Source organism: Schistocerca americana, chromosome 6 (genome assembly GCF_021461395.2).
Source record: "Schistocerca americana isolate TAMUIC-IGC-003095 chromosome 6, iqSchAmer2.1, whole genome shotgun sequence".
Taxonomy (NCBI): domain Eukaryota; kingdom Metazoa; phylum Arthropoda; class Insecta; order Orthoptera; family Acrididae; genus Schistocerca; species Schistocerca americana.
The window spans coordinates 559906241-559926363 of record NC_060124.1 but is presented as its reverse complement, the minus strand read 5'-3'; the positions used below and the strand labels follow the sequence as shown (position 1 = coordinate 559926363).

The following is a 20123-nucleotide window of genomic DNA, read 5'->3' as shown; positions in this document are numbered from 1 at the left end:
AAATTGGGCTTTGAAGCACCATATGAAATGAGTTTAGCAGCAGATATCTAGATTCTGGAGACAATTTTTATGGATCCTTTTCATAAAGATCTCATCAATGTATCTGAACCATAAGAGAGGTTTTATAAGAAAAGAGAAGTTACTATGGCTCATAATGTGGTTTATGAAGGAAGTGGCAGGTTTAGCATCAAGAGGCTGATGAAATGATAGTCTTCTGTGACAGCAAAGCCATCAGCATAAGGGATGTTGGTACACGTTGACATATCATCCACAGTGACAGGCAAAAAGTATGTTGTTAAGGGCACAGCAACAATGCAAAGGCCATGAAGAAAGTGGTTTTCCTTGATGTAGCAAGGGAGATTGCACAAAGTTGGTTAGAGGTGTTGGTCATTGAAGGCAGAGGATGTTTGATGGAAACATTTAACCAGCTATGGTGGGTCATACATTAGGGAGATAATAGCAACTGGCTTTGTGGAGCTTTCAGGCCATGTGGAAGATGGGTAGTCACATGGTTGTCTGTGTGAGGAGTAAAGGTATTCATATGATAGAATTTGTGAGAAACCTAATGTTTCGAAGAGTCTTTAAAGATCACACTGTACTTCTGGGACAGGATTGTAGAGATCAGAGCATCAGAAAGGTGGCAGAGGCATTCAGCCACATAGTGACTGCCGTCCATAACCATAGGGCTGGAGACCTTACCAGTGGAGAAAAAATAGATGAGGATTAGTTTTTGGTCTTGAATAGCTCTTTGTGCTACAGCTGCGACACTGTACCCAATGGGAAGGAATTTGGGGTATGAATGTAACACCACCCCCATTGATACAGCTTAAGAACACAAGTTCAAAAGATAGGTTTATGCTAATATGCCCTGACAAATAATTATTTAGTAATGCAAGAAGTGTCATGTAATTTTGATGACATAGTATTCTGTGGAAAGACAAAACATGGCACATTTTGCTGCCCTTCTGTACACCAAGTTGGTGAAGATTTGTAAAGATATTGGGTTTACCACATTGATTTTTCAGCAAAGCCACCAACCAGTGTGCTCAATTGTGTTATATTGCCTTTGGTATGCCAGATTTGAACTTAATACATAGTGTATGTAGTCAGTAATGCACTTCCTAATTTACAGCAGAGGGTCAGAAAGTAACACCTCCTATTTCTTTTCTCCTTCATTAAGTTGGCAATCATGAATTAGATGCACTTCACAAATGTGTTCTACAGCATACTCCAGTAATAACATGCTACATCAACAAATGGCAGCACAGTTTAGAAAATAACTGACCACAATGTACATATAAGACAGCGTTCTGTGATTGAAATGCATACTGCAGAAGGTGGAATGTACAATCACATATGTGAAATGCTGAAGGCGGTGTATGGACATGCTATGGCAGACTTCAGCACTATTAAGCGACAGGTTCATTGCTATAAAGAAACCGACAAGCAAACACTGTTCGCTTGTGCAATATATAGCAGATGGCCAGCAACTGCAGTAAATTCACACAATATCCAGTGTGTCGTGATAACTGCTGTGTAACAACAGATAAATTTTCATCAGTTATCGATTGATAAAGGCAGTGTGAAGGCCATTATTGAGAAACTCGAGCACTCCAAGATTTGTGCATGCTGTGTACCAAACAAAGAAGCTCATTGGGTGGCATCAGTTTGGTATCCAGTGAAGTCAAAACAGGCTCATTCAAGGGAACTGTTGTATTATAATGGGGGGAGGGGGGGCGCTGTTTACGTTTCATGGAACATTGACACACATTGAAACAGTCCATCACAGTAGGTCTATCTCCCAATGTATCAATAAGTGTCAAGTGCCATCAGTACTAATGTTTTGATTGTACACACGTTAAAGAATAGCAAAATTTGTTTTATACACACATTTGTTTGTTAATTTTTAATTCCTAAATGTTGAATAAAAATAAATTTAGATGCATATATGGCAAAGGGTCATGTATTGATTTTTATCCTCTTTGCATACACTTTTTACTTGTAATATGTAGTAAACGTTGAGTCTCGGACACACACAATGAAAAGACTGCTATACATCTTAGGTTTCAACTAAAAGGCCTTCTTCTGAAGTTGAAAGCGTTCCCCCACCCCCTCTTCCCCCCTACACACACACACACACACACACACACACACACGCACACACACCACTGTGTCTGTCTGGTTATAACTGCGTGTGATGGGAGTAATAATCCAGTGGCAAGGGGAAGGAGGCAGTGCTGCTGTTGTAGGTGCGTGCAGGGACATGTCAATGGGATGTTAAACACTAATCTCCTCCTCCTCCTCCTCCAGTCTGGTGATACTCTTATCCCATCAGATGCAGGGCTGCTTGTGAAAGCAGTCATGTGATCTACAAACTAAGCTGCAAACAATGTTCTGCTTTTTACGTAGGCATGATGACTAACAAGCTGTCACTCTGCATAAATGGCCACCAACAAACTGTGGCCGAGAGACAGCTGGACTACCCAGTTGCTGAACATGCTACCCAACACAATGTGTGCTTCACATCAATGTCTGCTTCACAGTCTGCACCATGTGGATCCTTCCTACCAATATGAGCTTTTCTGAATTGTGCAGGTGGGAACTCTGCCTGCAATATAGCCTATGTTCTGTAACACCCCTGACATCAACCTTCGGTAGTGCTTGTCCTCCACTTATCTATCCCTTTTGCTGCTCCCACTCCAATACAACACAGCCTTTTGTTTCACCAACACACCCCATCCTTTTCCCCTTTTGTATACTTCCCACTATGTCCCTGCATGCTTCTACAAGCAGCACTACGTATTCCCCCACCCCACTTGCTTGAGTTGTCAGGATGGCATTCAGCTCTCCCACTTTGATATCCTAGATTCAATGGGTCGGCGAGGGCTTCATGAGACCATTGGAGTAGTAAAGTGGCTGCATCAAGACAGGTAACTGTTTGTTGTCCCAGTAAGCTGGAACAGTTGCAGGCCCTCGTCAGGTGGCACAGCCGCTGGTATGGCAGTGTGGTTTTATTGTGCTGCCAGCGAGATGATAGTCCTGCCCAGCCGAGGCATGAGATAGGATGTGGCAGGCATCCAGGGAGAGAACCCTGGATTGGTGGCTTGCTGGTGGTGACTGATGCTCTCCAGCTCCCCAGTGACTCGGTGGCCACGAGGGCTTCAGTTCAACCGTAGGTCCATCAGACAGTGGCTGGATCTCCTAGGCAGGCAGCCCTGCCAGTAGATGACAGAGCAGTGGTGACCTCATGGGTGGAGGCACACACTGTGACACTTGGCAACTCAATGATTCACACCAGAATGAGTTCAATGTGTTGTGGCTGCAGAAGTCACATATGCTGCATGCCAAAGTGTCTCTGGTTTTGGTAATTGTCCGGACACTGATCAGAGAACTATCCCCTAAACTTAACCTCTCTTTCCCCTAGAGACCAGTTCAGCATTCCTCCTGGAGGCACACCAGCTTATATTGTAGGTACCTTCAGTGTGTGTGTGTGTGTGTGTGTGTGTGTGTGTGTGTGTGTGTGTGTGTGTGTGTGAGGGGGGGGGGGGTCATTAGCCTGTGGTGGGACTACTCAAGCAGAACAGGCCTCAAAAGAGGGACCTGACAAATAGGTCCCACAACTTAGAGGAAGGGGGGCTGTTTCTTTAGGGTTGTGTTGGGCATGCTAGCCGCGGGTTTCCTGAACTGGAGACTGGTCCACGCCACCAGACCTCTTCTGTTTTTGTAAACTCTGGGTGTTCTTCAGGGACCACATTATGTGTGGCAGTGGAACATTGTATGTTTTGGAGTACAGGGACCTGACTACACTGAAGGTACACACCCCTATAAGATAAATCTCAACTTCTAGGAGTGCTGTATGCTGAATTGCTGTTAAGGTAAAATAATCTCTAGCCGTCCACCTTGGGGCACTGGCCACCTCCTCCTCCCTCCCTCCCACAGTTGTACAAGACTTATTCAGGTGCTTGCAGCTCTGTCTGGGCCGACATTTTTTTCCCCTAGCGGATCGTGGGATCCCTATTGGGCGGCCTCAGTACTGCATACAGGACTAGTGTACTGTCTGGTAGTACATACACCCACCCAATGGAGAGAGTTTGGGTAGTCATCCCCTCCCAGTAGTAGTCTCAGAATTATAGCAACAGAGCACTAGTCTGCCATAAAATTTTCATTGTAATCAAGAGAGCAGAAGGAACCTTTGAGAGAAGGCCTCCCTTTTCTTTATTCACAATCCATTGGAGAGTATTACAGAGTCCTCAAAAAGCATTAAACGGCTTTATAATCAAAACACTAACAGTTGAAATGCCATGTCACATAAGTATCCACACTTCTGCAATGCAAGGCTTTAAATGACTACCCTGTTGTAGCTGAATTGCATAACACCTGCAACTTCTGTAAAGGCATGGTGACCTGCTCAGATATAATGGAGAGGGCCTAGAGGAATTATACAAATAATGTAGAAATGTGAGTGTCATTTAAATGCAGAAATATGTGAGGAGAGTCAATGGCACATTGGGAAAACTGCAACATTTATCCTAACATTCAGCATTCTGGAATTACCTGAACATATTCTTGCATGCTGTATCTATCTTCAAGTTCGACCATTTATTCCCAACCCAGTGCGATATTTTAAATGTCAAAGATTTGGTCATACCACTATGGCATATAACAGGGAGGGCTGTGTGTGGAAATTGTGGAGACCCAGCCCCTGTACACTTCCTACAGAATGTATAAACTGCCATGGGGATCACTTGGTATTGAGCAGGAACTGCAGCACCTATAACAAGGGAAGGAAAATTCTAGAGTTGAAATTTAGGAGATGTGTACCCTATGGTGAAGCTAAAAGAGCTTTCATAGCTCTGCAATCTCTGGTGTATGCTACTTCATTTGCATCGGCCCTTAAGAAGCCAGCCATCAAGTGTTATGCCTCCACACCAGACCACAGATGTGAGTAGCTGTACACGCATTTGTCAGTGTTGCAGGGGGAAAACTACACTTGACCCCCTAATCACTCAGACATCATAATCAATACACTTGGAACCTCAGCCAGTATGCCTGCACACCATCGAAGGCACACTTAGCTGTCCCTCCCTACTCATGCAACCAACTCCTCCCATAAGTAAGGAAAAGTCATGCAAAAAGTCATTGAAAATCGAAGAAAGTGGCAGGTAAACCATTGGGTCAGAGAGTATTGTCCCTATTCAGTTTCTGATTTTACTGTTGGCGATATTGATATCCATGTGGGAGAAATAGAGAGCCAGGCACCGTATATATTCACTCTTATCTTTTGGATAAATCGCCCCTGCCAAGGGAGGGAGCATGACAAGGACAGTCGTTGCTAATCAGTGGCTCACAAAGTGACATCCGTATTGCAGTGGGACTTAAATGGATACTGATTTCACTTAGAAGAATTGCAAATCCTGCCTCCAGAGAGACCGTTCTGCATCTTACTACAACAAACTCATTTTAAAGTCACCCATAAGCCTGCATTAAGGGGCTGGAACAATGATCTTACTGGAGGCAGGGCTAAGGATGGGGTGGTTGTTTTCGTCAATGACAGACGCCCCTCCTCTCCTGTCCTTACCACGTCCCGATAAGTAGTTGCCATGGAAGTTCTCACACCAGCTAACATTACAGTGTGTTCTTTACATCTTCCACCTCATGATCTGTTGAGTGCAGGTGCATTGACAGAGCTCTTCTGCACCTCCCCTGCCCATTCTTCCTCATGGCTGACTTCAGTGCACACGTTGTGTTGTGGGGCTCAGGTACCATTTGCTCCAGGGATCAAATTATCAACTGCCTTTTCAATTTAGGGGGTATCTGCCTTTTAAACTCTGGTCAGATGGCACATTTTTATACAGCTACAGGCTCATCCTCAGCCATTTACCTTTGTTTTTGCGTTGCAGCTATTGCAGACTCAATTCAGTGGGAACTGGGCACAGATTTGCTTTCCAGTGACCACTTTCTAGTGTGGAGACACCTGCTGACACAGATGGTGGTCAACAGGAGACTGATACTTTAAAGGGCAAATTGGTTGTGATACAGTCAGCAGGCCATCTTCAACCAACAGGAATGTGCCCAGGAGATTGTGGACTATATGACCTATGTGATCCACTGAGCTGCCACTGATTCCTTTGCCCAGTCTAGCAACAACCTCAGACAATGGCTTGTTCCTTGGTGGAATGAAGAAATAAGGAATTTCAGGCAAGGGCAGTACACCTCTGCTTATGGCCTTGTTGAGAAATTGAGCCTTTGTGGCCACTCCTAAAGACGTGGCTCAGGTTTTACCTGAACACTTTTTTACTGTCGCTGCATCATCTGGACAAACTCTTGTGTTTAGATGTTCCGTAGGGCTGTGGAGATATGGCTCTGCTTCTTGTGTAATTAGGCAGTCTACCATCTTCCACTCTTTATGTGGGAATTGAAATCACTTCAGTCTGCACCCAGAGACACTGGTCCAGGACCGAATCAGATTCATTATATCATGTTACATCATCTGTGCCGTAGAGCCAAAGGCAGACTCCTATCCTCCTCAAACAGATCTGGTTTGATGGACGGTACCCCTCCACTTAGGAGCAGCGTTATTAATTCCGTTATGGAAGCCAGTCAAGGATTCTACCAACCCTAACAGTTACTGAGGTGCAGCCCTTTGGAGTAGTAGGGATAAGGCTCTTGAGCACCTGGTCAGCCACTACATCCTCGAATTCCAAGTTTCCTGTGCTGCCCCTGGTGCAGTTTTAGGTGCTATCATTCTCCCCTTGACAACATAAGTCTACTGGAGGTGGTGATACAGGAGTCCTTCTTACACCAAAACCATTTGGTTGGTTTGTTTTTTTCCATGAAAAATTGTAAGTCACCAGTTAGAGGTACAACATCCTTGCCAACTTAATGAATGGGGACTGTGGGGGTGTCTGTCACTTCTTATCCAATCCTTCCTCGAGGACCAATGCATTCGATATTGTGTTGGTGCCTTGTGTACTGCTGTTTTCGGGAGACTGGAGTCTCCCAAGGCAGTGTATTCAGTGTCACACTGTTTGCAATTATTATCAGTGGCTTCTTAAGAACTCTGTTAAATGCTGTGTGGGGAGCTGACAGGTATCACCTCTTGCAGTTTTATAGGGTATTTGTCAAATCATGATAGATTATGGCAGAGTGGTTTAGGGATCAGCCTGTATTTCCTACCTCAGTATGTTAGACACTGTCTGCCATGAGGGCATTCAGATATTGACTGGAGCCCTTCAGACCAACCCAGTTCAGAGTTTGTGTCCACAGGCCACTACACTATGTTCAACAGTGCCTCCTTCTGGCCCAGTATGTCCTGAAAAGCTCATCATTGCCTCAGTCATTAGCATTTAGTGTGGTAGTCCATCCCAACTTTGAGTGGCTGTCCAGGAGCCGGCCCCATGTGGCTAAGCCATTTGGGATACTTGCTACAAACTTTCTCACACATCTGGATATATCAGACTTCTAAATGTGAAGCCAGGAATGGAACAAATTTCCGCCTTGGCGGATCCAACACAAAGGCAAGAAGGTGGTCTTATGCTGGGTAACTGAACACGGGATACAAGGAAATGACACAGCTGATAAACCAGCCAACAGGGATTGTGTTCTGCTATGACATCCCATCCCCTTGCGTGCCTTCATATCAGTGTCTGGTAGAATAATCATGTGTCAGAGGGAAACTGAATGGTTATAAGTGGTCACTCAAACCAACCATGCAGGTGTGGTGGACTTAATCCCAACCTCACCGATAGAATGTGCTGCTCACCAGACTCTGCGTAGGAGATTGCCCAACACATTTCCCACTTCCGGTGAGACGATCCACCATGTGCCACTTTCAAATTAAGCTTTTATGGCTACATATGTTTTATTCACTGAGATTATGGTAACCCCCAGTTTGGCTGTTGATCTGCGTGCCATCATTGGTGACACCATCATCAGTGTAACATGAGTTTTGAAAGTTTGTGAACTGTCAGACCTCGTACCTGAAGTGAAGTGCTGAGGGTGGGAAGTCAGTGTGCATTGGATACATAGCTTGCTCATGCAATTTGACATTTTTACTGGTTATTTTCTGTGTAATTGCTTTTTGCAGCTTTTTATAATTGCTAGTTGGACTCTTATGCTTTATAAGCACTTCCACCTGTGGGAGCAGCTCTGTCGACCCAAGTGAATGGCATGATGACACTTTGTAAGGTGCTGAGGATCATGCTGTTGAGCATCCCACATCCATCATCCATGCAGTGTGTCATGCTACATGAGCTCTGCATACCACTGATATATTTACAGACCACAGGTGCTTCAGCAGCTACAACCTGTGCACTGCACCTTAATACAACTCTTTAATACTCCACAATACTTCCTCCTTGATGTAACTCCCTAATACCAGGTACATTCTCCCATCATGCCATACATAATTTCAGACAATATTTATCTTACATAGATTTTCTGCTGTCTTGCCCACTGAACTTCAAGGGACCTAGAGCTGGCCAATGACCCATCTCATCCATGATATCTCAACACCTTTCAAGGCTGCTCTGAGCCAGTGTCAAAGTTAAAAATCTCAAGCCAAAATGTACTGCTTTAACACTGATGTACATTTTACTTTGTCAGCGCTGTACCACATCTTACAACTACCACATTAGAAAATAGAAGAAAGCAGGAGGAGTGTGTAACAGAAACGAAGAGGAAGAGAGGAACTTTGCACACAACTCTGGCATCAACACTGCTTCCAACAAACTGTGCTTACAGTGACCAACTGTGTACATTGGCCTAAACTTCCCTGATACACGCAGCCTTCCTCGTTTCAACAAAGCACTCTCCCTACACTGCCAGGCATAATTCCCTTTTTGCCTATATACTCAACGTATCATTTTGTGTGATTCAGGGATGGACCACAAGACATTGTAGGTTACACTGCATACACACAACTAATTTCATTTGTTCATCCCTTAGGCCCTTGTCAGGTACCACACCAGACTTTATACCTGACAAGAAAAATAGGACAGCAGGAAGAGGGCAAATCCAGGAATGACAGATGCAAGGAGTCCACGAGCAGTTATAGAAAGCACATGCTGCTACATACATGCATTACTGCCGACTCCAGAATGTAATGGCCTAGGGTGTAATGACCTCTACAGAAGAGCAGAAGAGTCATTCATCATGTTGTCAGGATAGCATTCCATTTTCCCACATGGGTGTTGTGAGTTTGATGGGTTGGCAAGGACTACTATAGGAGAAACTGTCTTACTGTCTTAGCAAGGCTGAGCAGCTTCAGATATCTGCATTTGTCCGATGGCACAGCCTGGTGTTGATCCACAGCATCTGTGTTTCACAGGCATGGTAGAGTTTCGATCTCATGAACTCCAACGGCCAGTGTTACGATCGGGAATGTCAGTAATTGTTATGCTGAACTTGACCAAGCGGTATGATGGCCTTGTGCTATGGCATACCTCGATAGAGCTGTCAGGAGCAGATGTGGAAGCATCCCCAGCTCGGTCTGGGTCCAGTATTTATCCATGCCAAAGTAGGTGTGTTGTGTGGTATTTCCGCTCCAGAAGCCATATGTGTCACATGCTAAAGTATGCCTGATTTCAGTAATGGTCAAGGCACTTTCTGGAGGCAGGTAGTGACACCCAGTGAGTGACTGGCACAATGCTTAGCCAGCATCTTGCTGCAACTGTCCTGCTTTATGGCATTGAGCCCTATGCCTAGACCTGTGATGTTACAGTCACTATTTCCATTGTGGAAGTGGTATTTGAGAGAAATGTATTGTAATTTGACGCTTAAATTTTGTGGAAATCTTAATTGATTCTGTGATCCTGTTAGGAACAAAAGCACATTATGGCTGGCACCCACATCAACTATTTAGTTCATACTATGTCACATTGTTTTGCTTGATTTGTGAAATAGCAGGAATTGCATTTGCTGATACTACTGAAACTGTATAGACGATTAGTATGCCAACACATACCAAAGCAGCAGATAATGACACAGAAGGATTTCAGAAATTGCAAGCTCTGGACGTAAAAGAAAATGGCAGTGTTACAGAAATTAGTGTCAGTTTAGTCATAAATAATTTATACTGTTTGGCATTTGTTTATGTTTAGGAAAAGGAACCTGCTACCCTAAAGACCAAAACATTTTAGTATTATTTTGTCAACAGCCGTAAAGAAGACACATTAAGTAGTAGATAGGCACAATTCCAGGACATTTACACAAAGCTTTTGGCCACAGCCTTCATCAGCAAAAGAGAACCAAACACAAACAAGCAAACTTAATGCACAAGGGGGAAAGGGAGTGGAGCGGGGTAAGATAGGTGGGTGTGTTGGCAGAAGGCAGTAAACAGAGGCTGGGAGACATGTATGGAGAGGAGATGATAGGGTAGAGGGGGTAGAAACTTTTGTGTGGAAGGTGTGGGGACAGTATGTTACTGTAGGTTTGAAGCTGGGATAATTACAAGTGTTATGAATGTGTTATAAGGATACCTCCCATATGCACAGTTCAGAAAAGCTGGTGGTGAAGAGGAGGATCCACATAGCTGGGGTAGCAAAGCAGCCATTGAACTCAAGCATGTTATGGTCAGTGGCATTTTGTGCCACAGGGCGGTCTCCTTTGCTCTTGGCCACAGTTTGTGGCAGTGGCCAAACCACCTTGTGACAGCTGGTTGGTAGTCACACCAATATAAAAAATCTGTGCAACAATTGCAGCAAAGCTGGTAAATGGCATGGCTGCTGTCACAGGTCACCCAACTGATGGATGGGGTAGGATAAACCTGTGACAGGAATGGAATAGGAAGTGACGGGTTGGTGGATTGGGCAGATTATGCACCTGGGTCTTCCACAGGAATATGATTCTAGTGGCAAGGGATTGAGAGTGGCATATGGATGGACTGTTAAGTGGAGGTTGGGTGGGCAATGGAACACCATTTTAGGAGGGGTGGGAAGTATCTCGGGTAGGATATTGCACATTTCAGGGTATGGTGATAGGTAATCAAAGCCCTGGCAAAGTATGTAGTTCAGTTGTTCCAGTCCAGTGTGCTATTGCGGTGGTGGGAGGATTGGGGGTGTGAGGAGAAATAGTATGGGAGATCTGTTTGTGGACTAGGTCTGGGGGATAGTGCCTATCTGTGAAGGCCTTGGTGAGACACAGCGTACTTGGCAAGGGAGTTCATGTCATTGTACAGACACCGTCCGCGGATGGCTTTATGGGGGGGGGGGGATTTTTTGTTGTGAAAGGGATGACAACTGTCGATATGCAGGTACCGACATCTTAGTCATCCGTCAAGGATCATATTCCTGTGGAAGACCTGCCCAATCCACCCACCCAGCACTTCCTATTCCAGTCATGTCACAGGTTTATCATACCCTTTCGGGGGCTGGTCCACCTGTGAAAACGGCCATGTCATTTCCCAGCTTTGTTGCAGGTGTGCACCACTTTTTACATTGATATGATTTCCAGCCAGCTGCCCAACAGGAGGAATGGCCATTGCCAAACTGTGGCCAAGAGTAAAAATAGACCTCCCTGTGGCACAACATGCAGCTGAACATAACAGCTTAATTTCACTGACTGCTTCATTACCCAAGCCATCTGAGTCCTCCCAACCACCACCAGCTTTTATGAACTCTGGAGATGGGAATTACCTGTACAACACATTCACCACTCCCATAGCTATTCCGTCCTCAACCTACGCTATCAAACAGTCCCCACACCCTCCACCCAAAAGTTTCCACCCCTTCTTTGCTATTATCTCCTCTCAATACTTGTCTCCCAGCCTCTTTGTTTGCCAACACTCCTGCTTATCTTTCCTGGTCCGCGCCTTTTATCCCCACCTCTCTGCCCCACAACCTCCTGACACTGCACCTGTTGGCATTGTAGTCCCTGTACACTCCTCCAGGCAGCATTTGTCACTCACCCCACCTACACACCACTATCCCTTCCCCTTCCCCTATCCCTCCATATTGCTTGCATCCCACGATTGTTGCATTCTGGCCCGAGATGCTGGAGTTGGCGGTCATGAGTGCATGAGGTGTGCTTGCTTGTGTACATGAATGGTGTGTGTTTCTCTTTTGTTGATGAAGGCTGTGGCCAACAGCTTTAATTGTGCCTGTCTGAAACTTAACATGTCTTCTTTACCGCAAGTAGCAATGTTTATCTTTTCGTACATTGCTGATATTCCTAGTTGGGGTTTCCATTTGTTAGTGTTATTTTGTGTCTTTCTAGATGTTATTGTAGCGTGTGTGGGTTTCACACGTCTTTATGTATGTAAACTGTTATTTTGACCTTAATTTTTGTTTTAGAAGGATGTACTTCAGTGCACTCCTATAAATCCAAGGATCTTGATTGTGCAACAATTTACATTTTGCAAATAAAAAGAGCCTCTATGTTTGGTTATATAGATAGATAAAAAATTACCAAAAAAAGGCTAATGCTTTCTAAAAGGCATGAAAAGTATTGAGAAAATTGACAGTTGTTTATTTTAGTTGTGTGTGTGTGTGTGTGTGTGTGTGTGTGTGTGTGTGTGTGTGTGTGTGTAAAAAAAAGGAAGTAAGTAGGGTTATATTACTTTGACTTCAGGACTTTTCTTCAGGCTATTATGTTGATGAATCTTTCTGAAAGACAGAAAGGAAAATAATTTGTGTGCTCTGTAAAGATATTTTCTTGGATGTGACTTGCAAAGAACTCAATTTCTCCCAACAGTTCTTCATTTAACAGGCATTCTACGCCTCTCCATTTTGCTGCTGGCTACAACAGAGTGGCTGTGGTGGAATATTTACTGGCACATGGAGCAGATGTCCATGCTAAAGATAAGGGGTATGTATTACTATAAGTTATGGATGTCACTGATATAAATAAATTTATTCCATAAGTGTAAATGGGATTAATTTATTATTATTTCCAGGGGACTCGTTCCGTTACACAATGCTTGTTCGTATGGTCATTATGAAGTGACTGAACTGCTTGTGAAGCATGGAGCTAGTGTAAATGTTGCGGATTTGTGGAAGTTCACACCTCTACATGAGGCTGCAGCTAAAGGCAAATACGACATAGTACGACTTCTGCTCAAGGTTTGGTTATTGTACTTCTGCTAAGAGTTTGATTATTATATTTAAAAAATTGGTAACATGTAAATTGTGGAGGATCTTTTAAGGATGGTGGTGTGACCTTAATACTCTCCAGCATCAAAAATTAAAATTGCAGACAGTGTCTCACGAGCCTAAACTACTTACCTACAGATAAATGGCCTGTTTCTCATTAGATATTATCCACCCACTTTTCCTTTAACGTGAAAATTTGAAATTTTGTTGAGGTGCGATCACAGTGATGGTATAGTGCAGAAGAGAGAAAGTAACACCTGCAAAATGCAGGAGCTAAATGAAAGAAAGTAATGCCACCATAAATAATGAATAAATGAAGTTAAGAGTATTGAACTTCCCATGCATTGACTTCCAGGTACAGTGGATGTTTTAGATAACTGTCAGTGTGGCTGACTGTTTTCTTTCATGTGCCTTTCCGTGAAAGTTTTCCTACTCGTATATATGCTTCAGTAAACTTTCTATGTTGCATATCATTATTATCAATCAGTTTGGATTAAATAGGCCAAATTACAAATTCAAAGTCCGTAGGAACCATTGAGGTTGCTCATACTGTTTTATGACAGTATTTTTATCTTTGACTAATACTAAACTGACAAACACCCATTTCTTGTGAAAGAGAAGGGGAGACAGTGTATGAATTATGATTTGCTATGTAAGAACTTAAAATTTCAGCATGGTGCCGATGCTAGCAAGAAGAATAGAGATGGTGCAACTCCTCTGGATCTAGTGCGTGAGGGTGATCAAGATGTGGCAGACCTTTTAAGAGGTAATGCAGCATTGCTAGATGCTGCCAAAAAGGGCAACTTGGCACGGGTCCAAAGGCTTGTTTCGTCAGAGAATATAAATTGTAGAGATGCTCAGGGACGAAATTCCACACCACTCCACTTGGCAGGTAAGAATCCTTTCATAACAACTTGTTCCTACATTCTATAATGGTGAAAATCCTTTTAATGTATTTTGTTGATAAATGTGAACATAAAATTCAATGGTCATACCTACATAAAAAGTTGTGCAAAAAATAGAATAGAGCTGATGTATACAGGGTGGAGAAAAATTGTCACAAGATTATAACCCCTTATAGCTGATGCCAATAGGAACCAAAATTACTAAAGTTGTGTTGGTCGACAACACAACATTTTTAAACTATGGAAACTTGGTGCCACACACTCCCATTAGCCGTGGGATTGCCATTGCCATTCTTCGGTTGACGCGCAGCGCTATGGTTGCCGGAGTGCGTGACACCAAGTTTTCATTTTTTTTAAATTGTGCGTTGTTGACCTACACAACATTCATGATTTTGGTTCCTACTGGCATCAGCTATCCAGGGTTAAAATTTTGTGACACAATTTTTCTCCATCCTGTATAACGACATGATGACAATTGCTAAAAATGTATGGGAGTTGGTTATACGTACTAATGCCTTCCTCCCCCCCTATCTCTCTCTTGTCTACTCCTCCCCCTGTAGAATTACATATAAGAAGAGAGTATATGTGGGAGAAGCAGTGTGTGTAAGGATTAAATGCATTGCTATCATAGTTAAAATGTACTGTGAGGAAGAAAATGAAACCTTATATTTCCATGTTTATACAATTTAATGATGTCAAATAACATAAATAATTCCTTAATTTATTTTTTAAGGTTCTCCGATGAACAGAGTTGCCTGATCTATAAATAGATAACTAAGATGATACAGGATCTGATGATTATACAGACATTTAAATATTGGTTTTTCTGTTGAATATTCATTTTTCATAAGTACATTATTACAGCTTTGTTGTTTGTAAAGGTAAATTACATATACTCATTATATTATTCGTTGTTATATATTTTTGTGTTACAAAAATCATCCAGTTTTAGAAGGAAAACCTCTATTACTTTTAAAATTTACTTTACAGACGTCAGTGTTTTTCAGTTCTACCTACCTATTTATGCTTTTACATTGCTGTATCTTATTGTGTGTGGTAAGATTCAAAGCAGTTGTTACATTTCTTACAGTATGTCATTGGTATGCTTTTGTAACCAACAAACTGACAAAATCCTTGGGAATTACATATTGACATAAAGTGGTCCTTTTCCGTCATATCTTACTTCATGAAACACTCTTCTTGGTGTTGATAAGGGATGTCCCACTCTGCAGTTGGTAGCTGTTTTAGATACAGCAAGATATCATTGGAAACTCCCCAGAAATCGTGCTCCATAAACCATACGGAGTATAACAGTTGTTCACAACAGTCATATCAGTTATTCTTATAAAGAGAGCCCAACACCATTTCTTACCGCATAAAGAAATGGCATATTTCCCAACAAGCTAGTTAGGATGGCCTACTCCTCCCATATATACAGGGTGGTCCATTGATAGTGACCGGGCCAAATATCTCACAAAATAAGCATCAAACGAAAAAAACTACAAAGAATGAAATTCGTCTAGCTTGAAGGGGGAACCAGATGGTGCTGTGGTTGGCCCGCTAGATGGCGCTGCCATATGTTAAACGGATATCAGCTGTGTTTTTAAAAATAGGAACCCCCATTTTCATTACATATTCGTGTAGTACGTAAAGAAATATGAATGTTTTAGTTGGACCACTTTTTTCGCTTTGTGATAGATGGCGCTGTAGTAGTCACAATCGTATAAGTACGTGGAATCGCGTAACATTCCGCCAGTGCGGATGGTATTTCCTTCGCAATACGTTACCTGTGTTAAAATGGACCTTTTACCAATTACGGAAAAGGTTGGTATCATGTTGATGTATGGCTATTGTGATCAAAATGCCCATCGGGCGTGTGCTATGTATGCTGCTCGGTATCCTGGACGACATCATTCGAGTGTCCGGACCGTTCGGCGGATAGTTATGTTATTTAAGGAAACAGGAAGTGTTCAGCCACATGTGAAACGTCAGCCATGACCTGCAACAAATGATGATGCCAAAGTAGGTGTAGCAGACAAATTGCATGAGAATCGGGAATCTCAAAAACGTCCGTGTTGAGAATGCTACATCAACATCGATTGCACCTGTACCATATATCTATGCACCAGGAATTGCGTGGTGACGACTTTGAACATCATGTACAGTTCTGCCACTGGGCACAAGAGAAATTACGGGATGATGACAGATTTTTTGCACGTGTTCTATTAAGCGACGAAGTGTCATTTACCAACAGCTGTAACGTAAACCGGCATAATATGCACTATTGAGCAACGGAAAATCCACGATGGCTGCGACAAGTGAAACATCAGCGACCTTGGTGGGTTAATGTATGGTGCGGCATTATGGGAGGAAGGATAATTGGCCCCCATTTTATCGATGGCAATCTAAATGGTGCAATGTATGCTGATTTCCTACGTAATGTTCTACCGATGTTACTAGAAGATGTTTCACTGCATGACAGAATGGCGATGTACTTTCAACATGATGGATGTCCGGCACATAGCTCTCGTGCGGTTGAAGCGGTATTGAATAGCATAATTCATGACAGGTGGATTGGTTGTCGAACCACCATACCATGGCCTGCACGTTCACCGGATCTGACGTTCCCGGATTCCTTTCTGTTAGGATGGTTGAAGGATATTTGCTATCGTGATCCACCGACAACACCTGACAGCATGTGTCAGCGCATTGTCAATGAATGTGCGAACATTACGGAAGGTGAACTACTCGCTGTTGAGAGGAATGTCGTTACACGTACTGCCAAATGCATTGAGGCTGACGGACATCATTTTGAGCATTTATTGCATTAATGTGGTATTTACAGGTAATCACGCTGTAACAGCATGCGTTCTCTCAAAGGTACATTTATCACGTTGGAACAACCAAAATAAAATGTTCAAAAGTACCTATGTTCTGTATTTTAATTTAAAAAACCTACCTGTTACCCACTGTTCATCTAAAATTGTGAGCCATATGTTTGTGACTATTACAGCACCATCTATCACAAAGCGAAAAAAGTGGTCCAACTAAAACATTCATATTTCTTTACGTACTACTCGAATATGTAACAAAAAATGGGGGTTCACATTAAAAAAAAAAAAAAAAAAATGCAGTTGATATCCGTTTGACCTATGGCAGCACCATCTAGCGGGCCAACCATAGCACCATCTGGTTTCCCCTTTCAAGCTAGACAAGTTTCATTCTTTGTAGTTTTTTTGTTTGACGCTTATTTCGTGAGATATTTGGCCCGGTCACAATCAGTGGACCATCCTGTATATAGTAATTCTTTACAAGCTGTGTCAGTTGGTTTTCCGCTTAGTTGTTTTATTCCACCTACTTGCAGAAGTGAGTGGCTCCACAGTATGAAATTGGTGCCAATCCAGATGCATTTATCATTGTGTGATTGACAAACAGGATTTCACCTCTTGTGTCAAAGGCAAAGTCATAATTGCTTTGTTTCTTGAAGAGGGCACTCTTCAGTTGTGTTTCCTCTCACTTTACCTATTGCCCTAAATCCAATGTTTCTTGGGTGCAGCAAGAGATTTTTGACTAGCGAAATAGTTTTCGAAGTACATAGTATGTCCCTGGGATTTTCAATACACTACCCTAGATCCAACACCAGGGTCAGTATTTGTATTTGTCACTTCATTGCCACATTACAAATCAAAATTGAAACAGTAATCACTGGAAGCATGCAATGCCCATAGTTTATAGCCAGATCAAATTGGCTTGTCTCAAATGAATTGTTTTACTGTGAGGTGGCCTTAATACTTCAATCATTTCATCAACACTCAAGTTTTCCAAAAATATATGAAACTGTTGTAAGAACTTGTTAATATTTGTAATTAAAGACATAACCATGAACTCTCTATCATGTTTGTTGTCTTTAGCTTGATCATTATCATTGAAGTGAATTAGAGATTTCATATTCTGATATCTATTTTGCGAGGTAGCTTTCTTCCCTGTTTACTGTTCTAATCTGATGTCTTCAGACCAATGATGTGTTTCCGATGGAAATCTGTGATACCCTGACAAAAGTATTAAGCCTGGGAATACTCTCAGCTCTCCAATGTCGAAAGAGAAGTCGTATACATTTTTAAAGTAACTTGCTTATCACATTGATTTTCTCATGATATAATCAAATGAATTAAAATTCAATATATTTTCTCCAACTTCAAATGGCATGAGATCCTTTATTTTCTTTTTATGTCTTCTATAACTGCATAAGCTGAAATGTAATTTTTAGGTTTTGCCGCATATATTGGATTCAATTTACTGTAAGTTGGCAGTTGGCTGCAAAGTTTCTTCTGTTTTCTTGAGTTTACTCTATCTTTAGTGCCCATTACTTCATCATTCACAGTCCCCAAACTCATATTTTCAGTACTTTGAAAATGAATGTCCACCAACCCAGGAACATCCAGAACATTTACAGCAGCTGTTGCACCGTTATCTTCCTCATCTCCATCTCTCAAAGCACCAGTATCTGGAAGAATAGCAACCACATTAACATTTTTTCATTGTCTTTATCAAAAACTAAATTGTTCGTCTTAATGTTTGCCAACCAACAATGTAGACCAGTAATGGCAAATTCTTTACTTGTAGTATTATTATATGAACCTTTTGCTGCAGAACCAGTTAACAGCACAAAAAAGTAAACATAGAAAGTTTATAAACAGTAATGTGCTGCATTTGCAATGATTGTGACCTCATTTTAAAATATAAGAAAAATCTCATTCTTTGATTAGTAATTTAAAAAAGACAATAGAGTCTAAAAATGATCAATGGAAGATAATGGGTTAATACGGTCTGCAAGGTCATTGTGCATAACATTAACAGGAATTGTCCAAGCAGACTTCCGTGGGGCATATCCAGTTATACTTTTACATCTGACGATGACTCTCCATCCAAAATAACATTGTTACCAAAAAGTCCTCGATCAAGTCACACATTTCACTTGATACCCCATATGATCATGCTTCTGATCTTAAGCATAGGTATGGCACTAAGTCAAATACTTTTTGAAAGTAACAAATACTGCATCTGCCTGGTTGCTTTGATCCAAAGCTTTTAGAATGCCGTGAGAAAACTGTGTGCTGGGTTTGACATGATTGATGTTTTTGAAATCCATGCTGATTGCCATGGAGGAAATAATTCTGTTAGACACACGTCATTATGTTTGAGCTAAGAATATGTTCTAAGATTTTATAACAAATTGTTGTCAAGGATATTCAATGGTATTTTTGTGGATCACTTCAATTAAACTTCTTGTAGGTAAGTGTGCCTTTTTCCTTCGTCTGACTGCAAGGCATGGTTTTCTGTTAGAGGTATCTGCAATACATTGTAGTTAGAAGAGGGGCTAACTTAGCTGCAAATTCAGTATAGAATCTAATAGGGATTCCATCAGACCCTGTAGCTTTGTTCAGTTTTTACGATTTCAGGTGTTTTTCAACACAAGTGACACTATCACTTACTATTACTTATTTCACTTCTCTTTTCTGCGGTACAAGTGTTCCTTTGTAAAGGAACATTTGAAAACAGTTAAGTGTTTCAGTATTTACTTTGCTAACCTTAATTTCCGTTCTAGTTTCATTTGCTAGGGACTGGACACTTAACTTTGGTGGCATCAGCCATATGTCAGAATTCCTTTGGATTTAGTGAAAGATCATTTGACAATATTCTGCTACGGTAGCCATTAAAGGCTTCACACATTGCTCTTTTGACAGCCAAACACACTACATTCAGCAGCTCTCTCTCTCTCTCTCGCCCTCTTCCTTGTTTTACACCTGTTATGGAATAGTCTGTTTCTTTAGAAGTTTCTTTCTTGTGACTGTATACCATAGAGGACCCTTCCCATTATGAACTGTCCTACTAGGTACATATTGATCCAGTACATGGTCAACTTTCTTTAAACTTCAGCCATTGTTCTTCTACATTCTCCTGCCCTGTGCTAAAAGTCAAAAGTTCCTCATTGAGATATGACACTACTGATTTTTTGTCTAGTTTACTGAACATGTACAGGGGAAAATTAATAAAACTAACAAACTTAATGTACGGATTATTTAATGGAAATGGAAGAAAAAAGGTCCTATGAACATGGGTCTGGAAGGGA

The 20123-nt window shown here is 41.9% G+C and overlaps 1 protein-coding gene across 2 annotated transcripts in view; it reads left to right on the top strand.

The window, feature by feature from the left end:
- Positions 1–20123, top strand: part of LOC124619201 (poly [ADP-ribose] polymerase tankyrase) — a 301869-nt gene that overhangs the window by 192916 nt on the left and 88830 nt on the right. Inside the window, exons 9-11 of one of the 2 annotated variants that reach the window (XM_047145420.1) lie at positions 12706–12804; positions 12893–13058; positions 13761–13980. In XM_047145420.1, coding sequence (XP_047001376.1) covers positions 12706–12804; positions 12893–13058; positions 13761–13980 — 485 coding nt within the window. Of the gene's footprint in view, positions 1–12690; positions 12805–12892; positions 13059–13760; positions 13981–20123 lie in introns of both variants that reach the window. The other variant, XM_047145419.1, reaches the window with a different exon arrangement.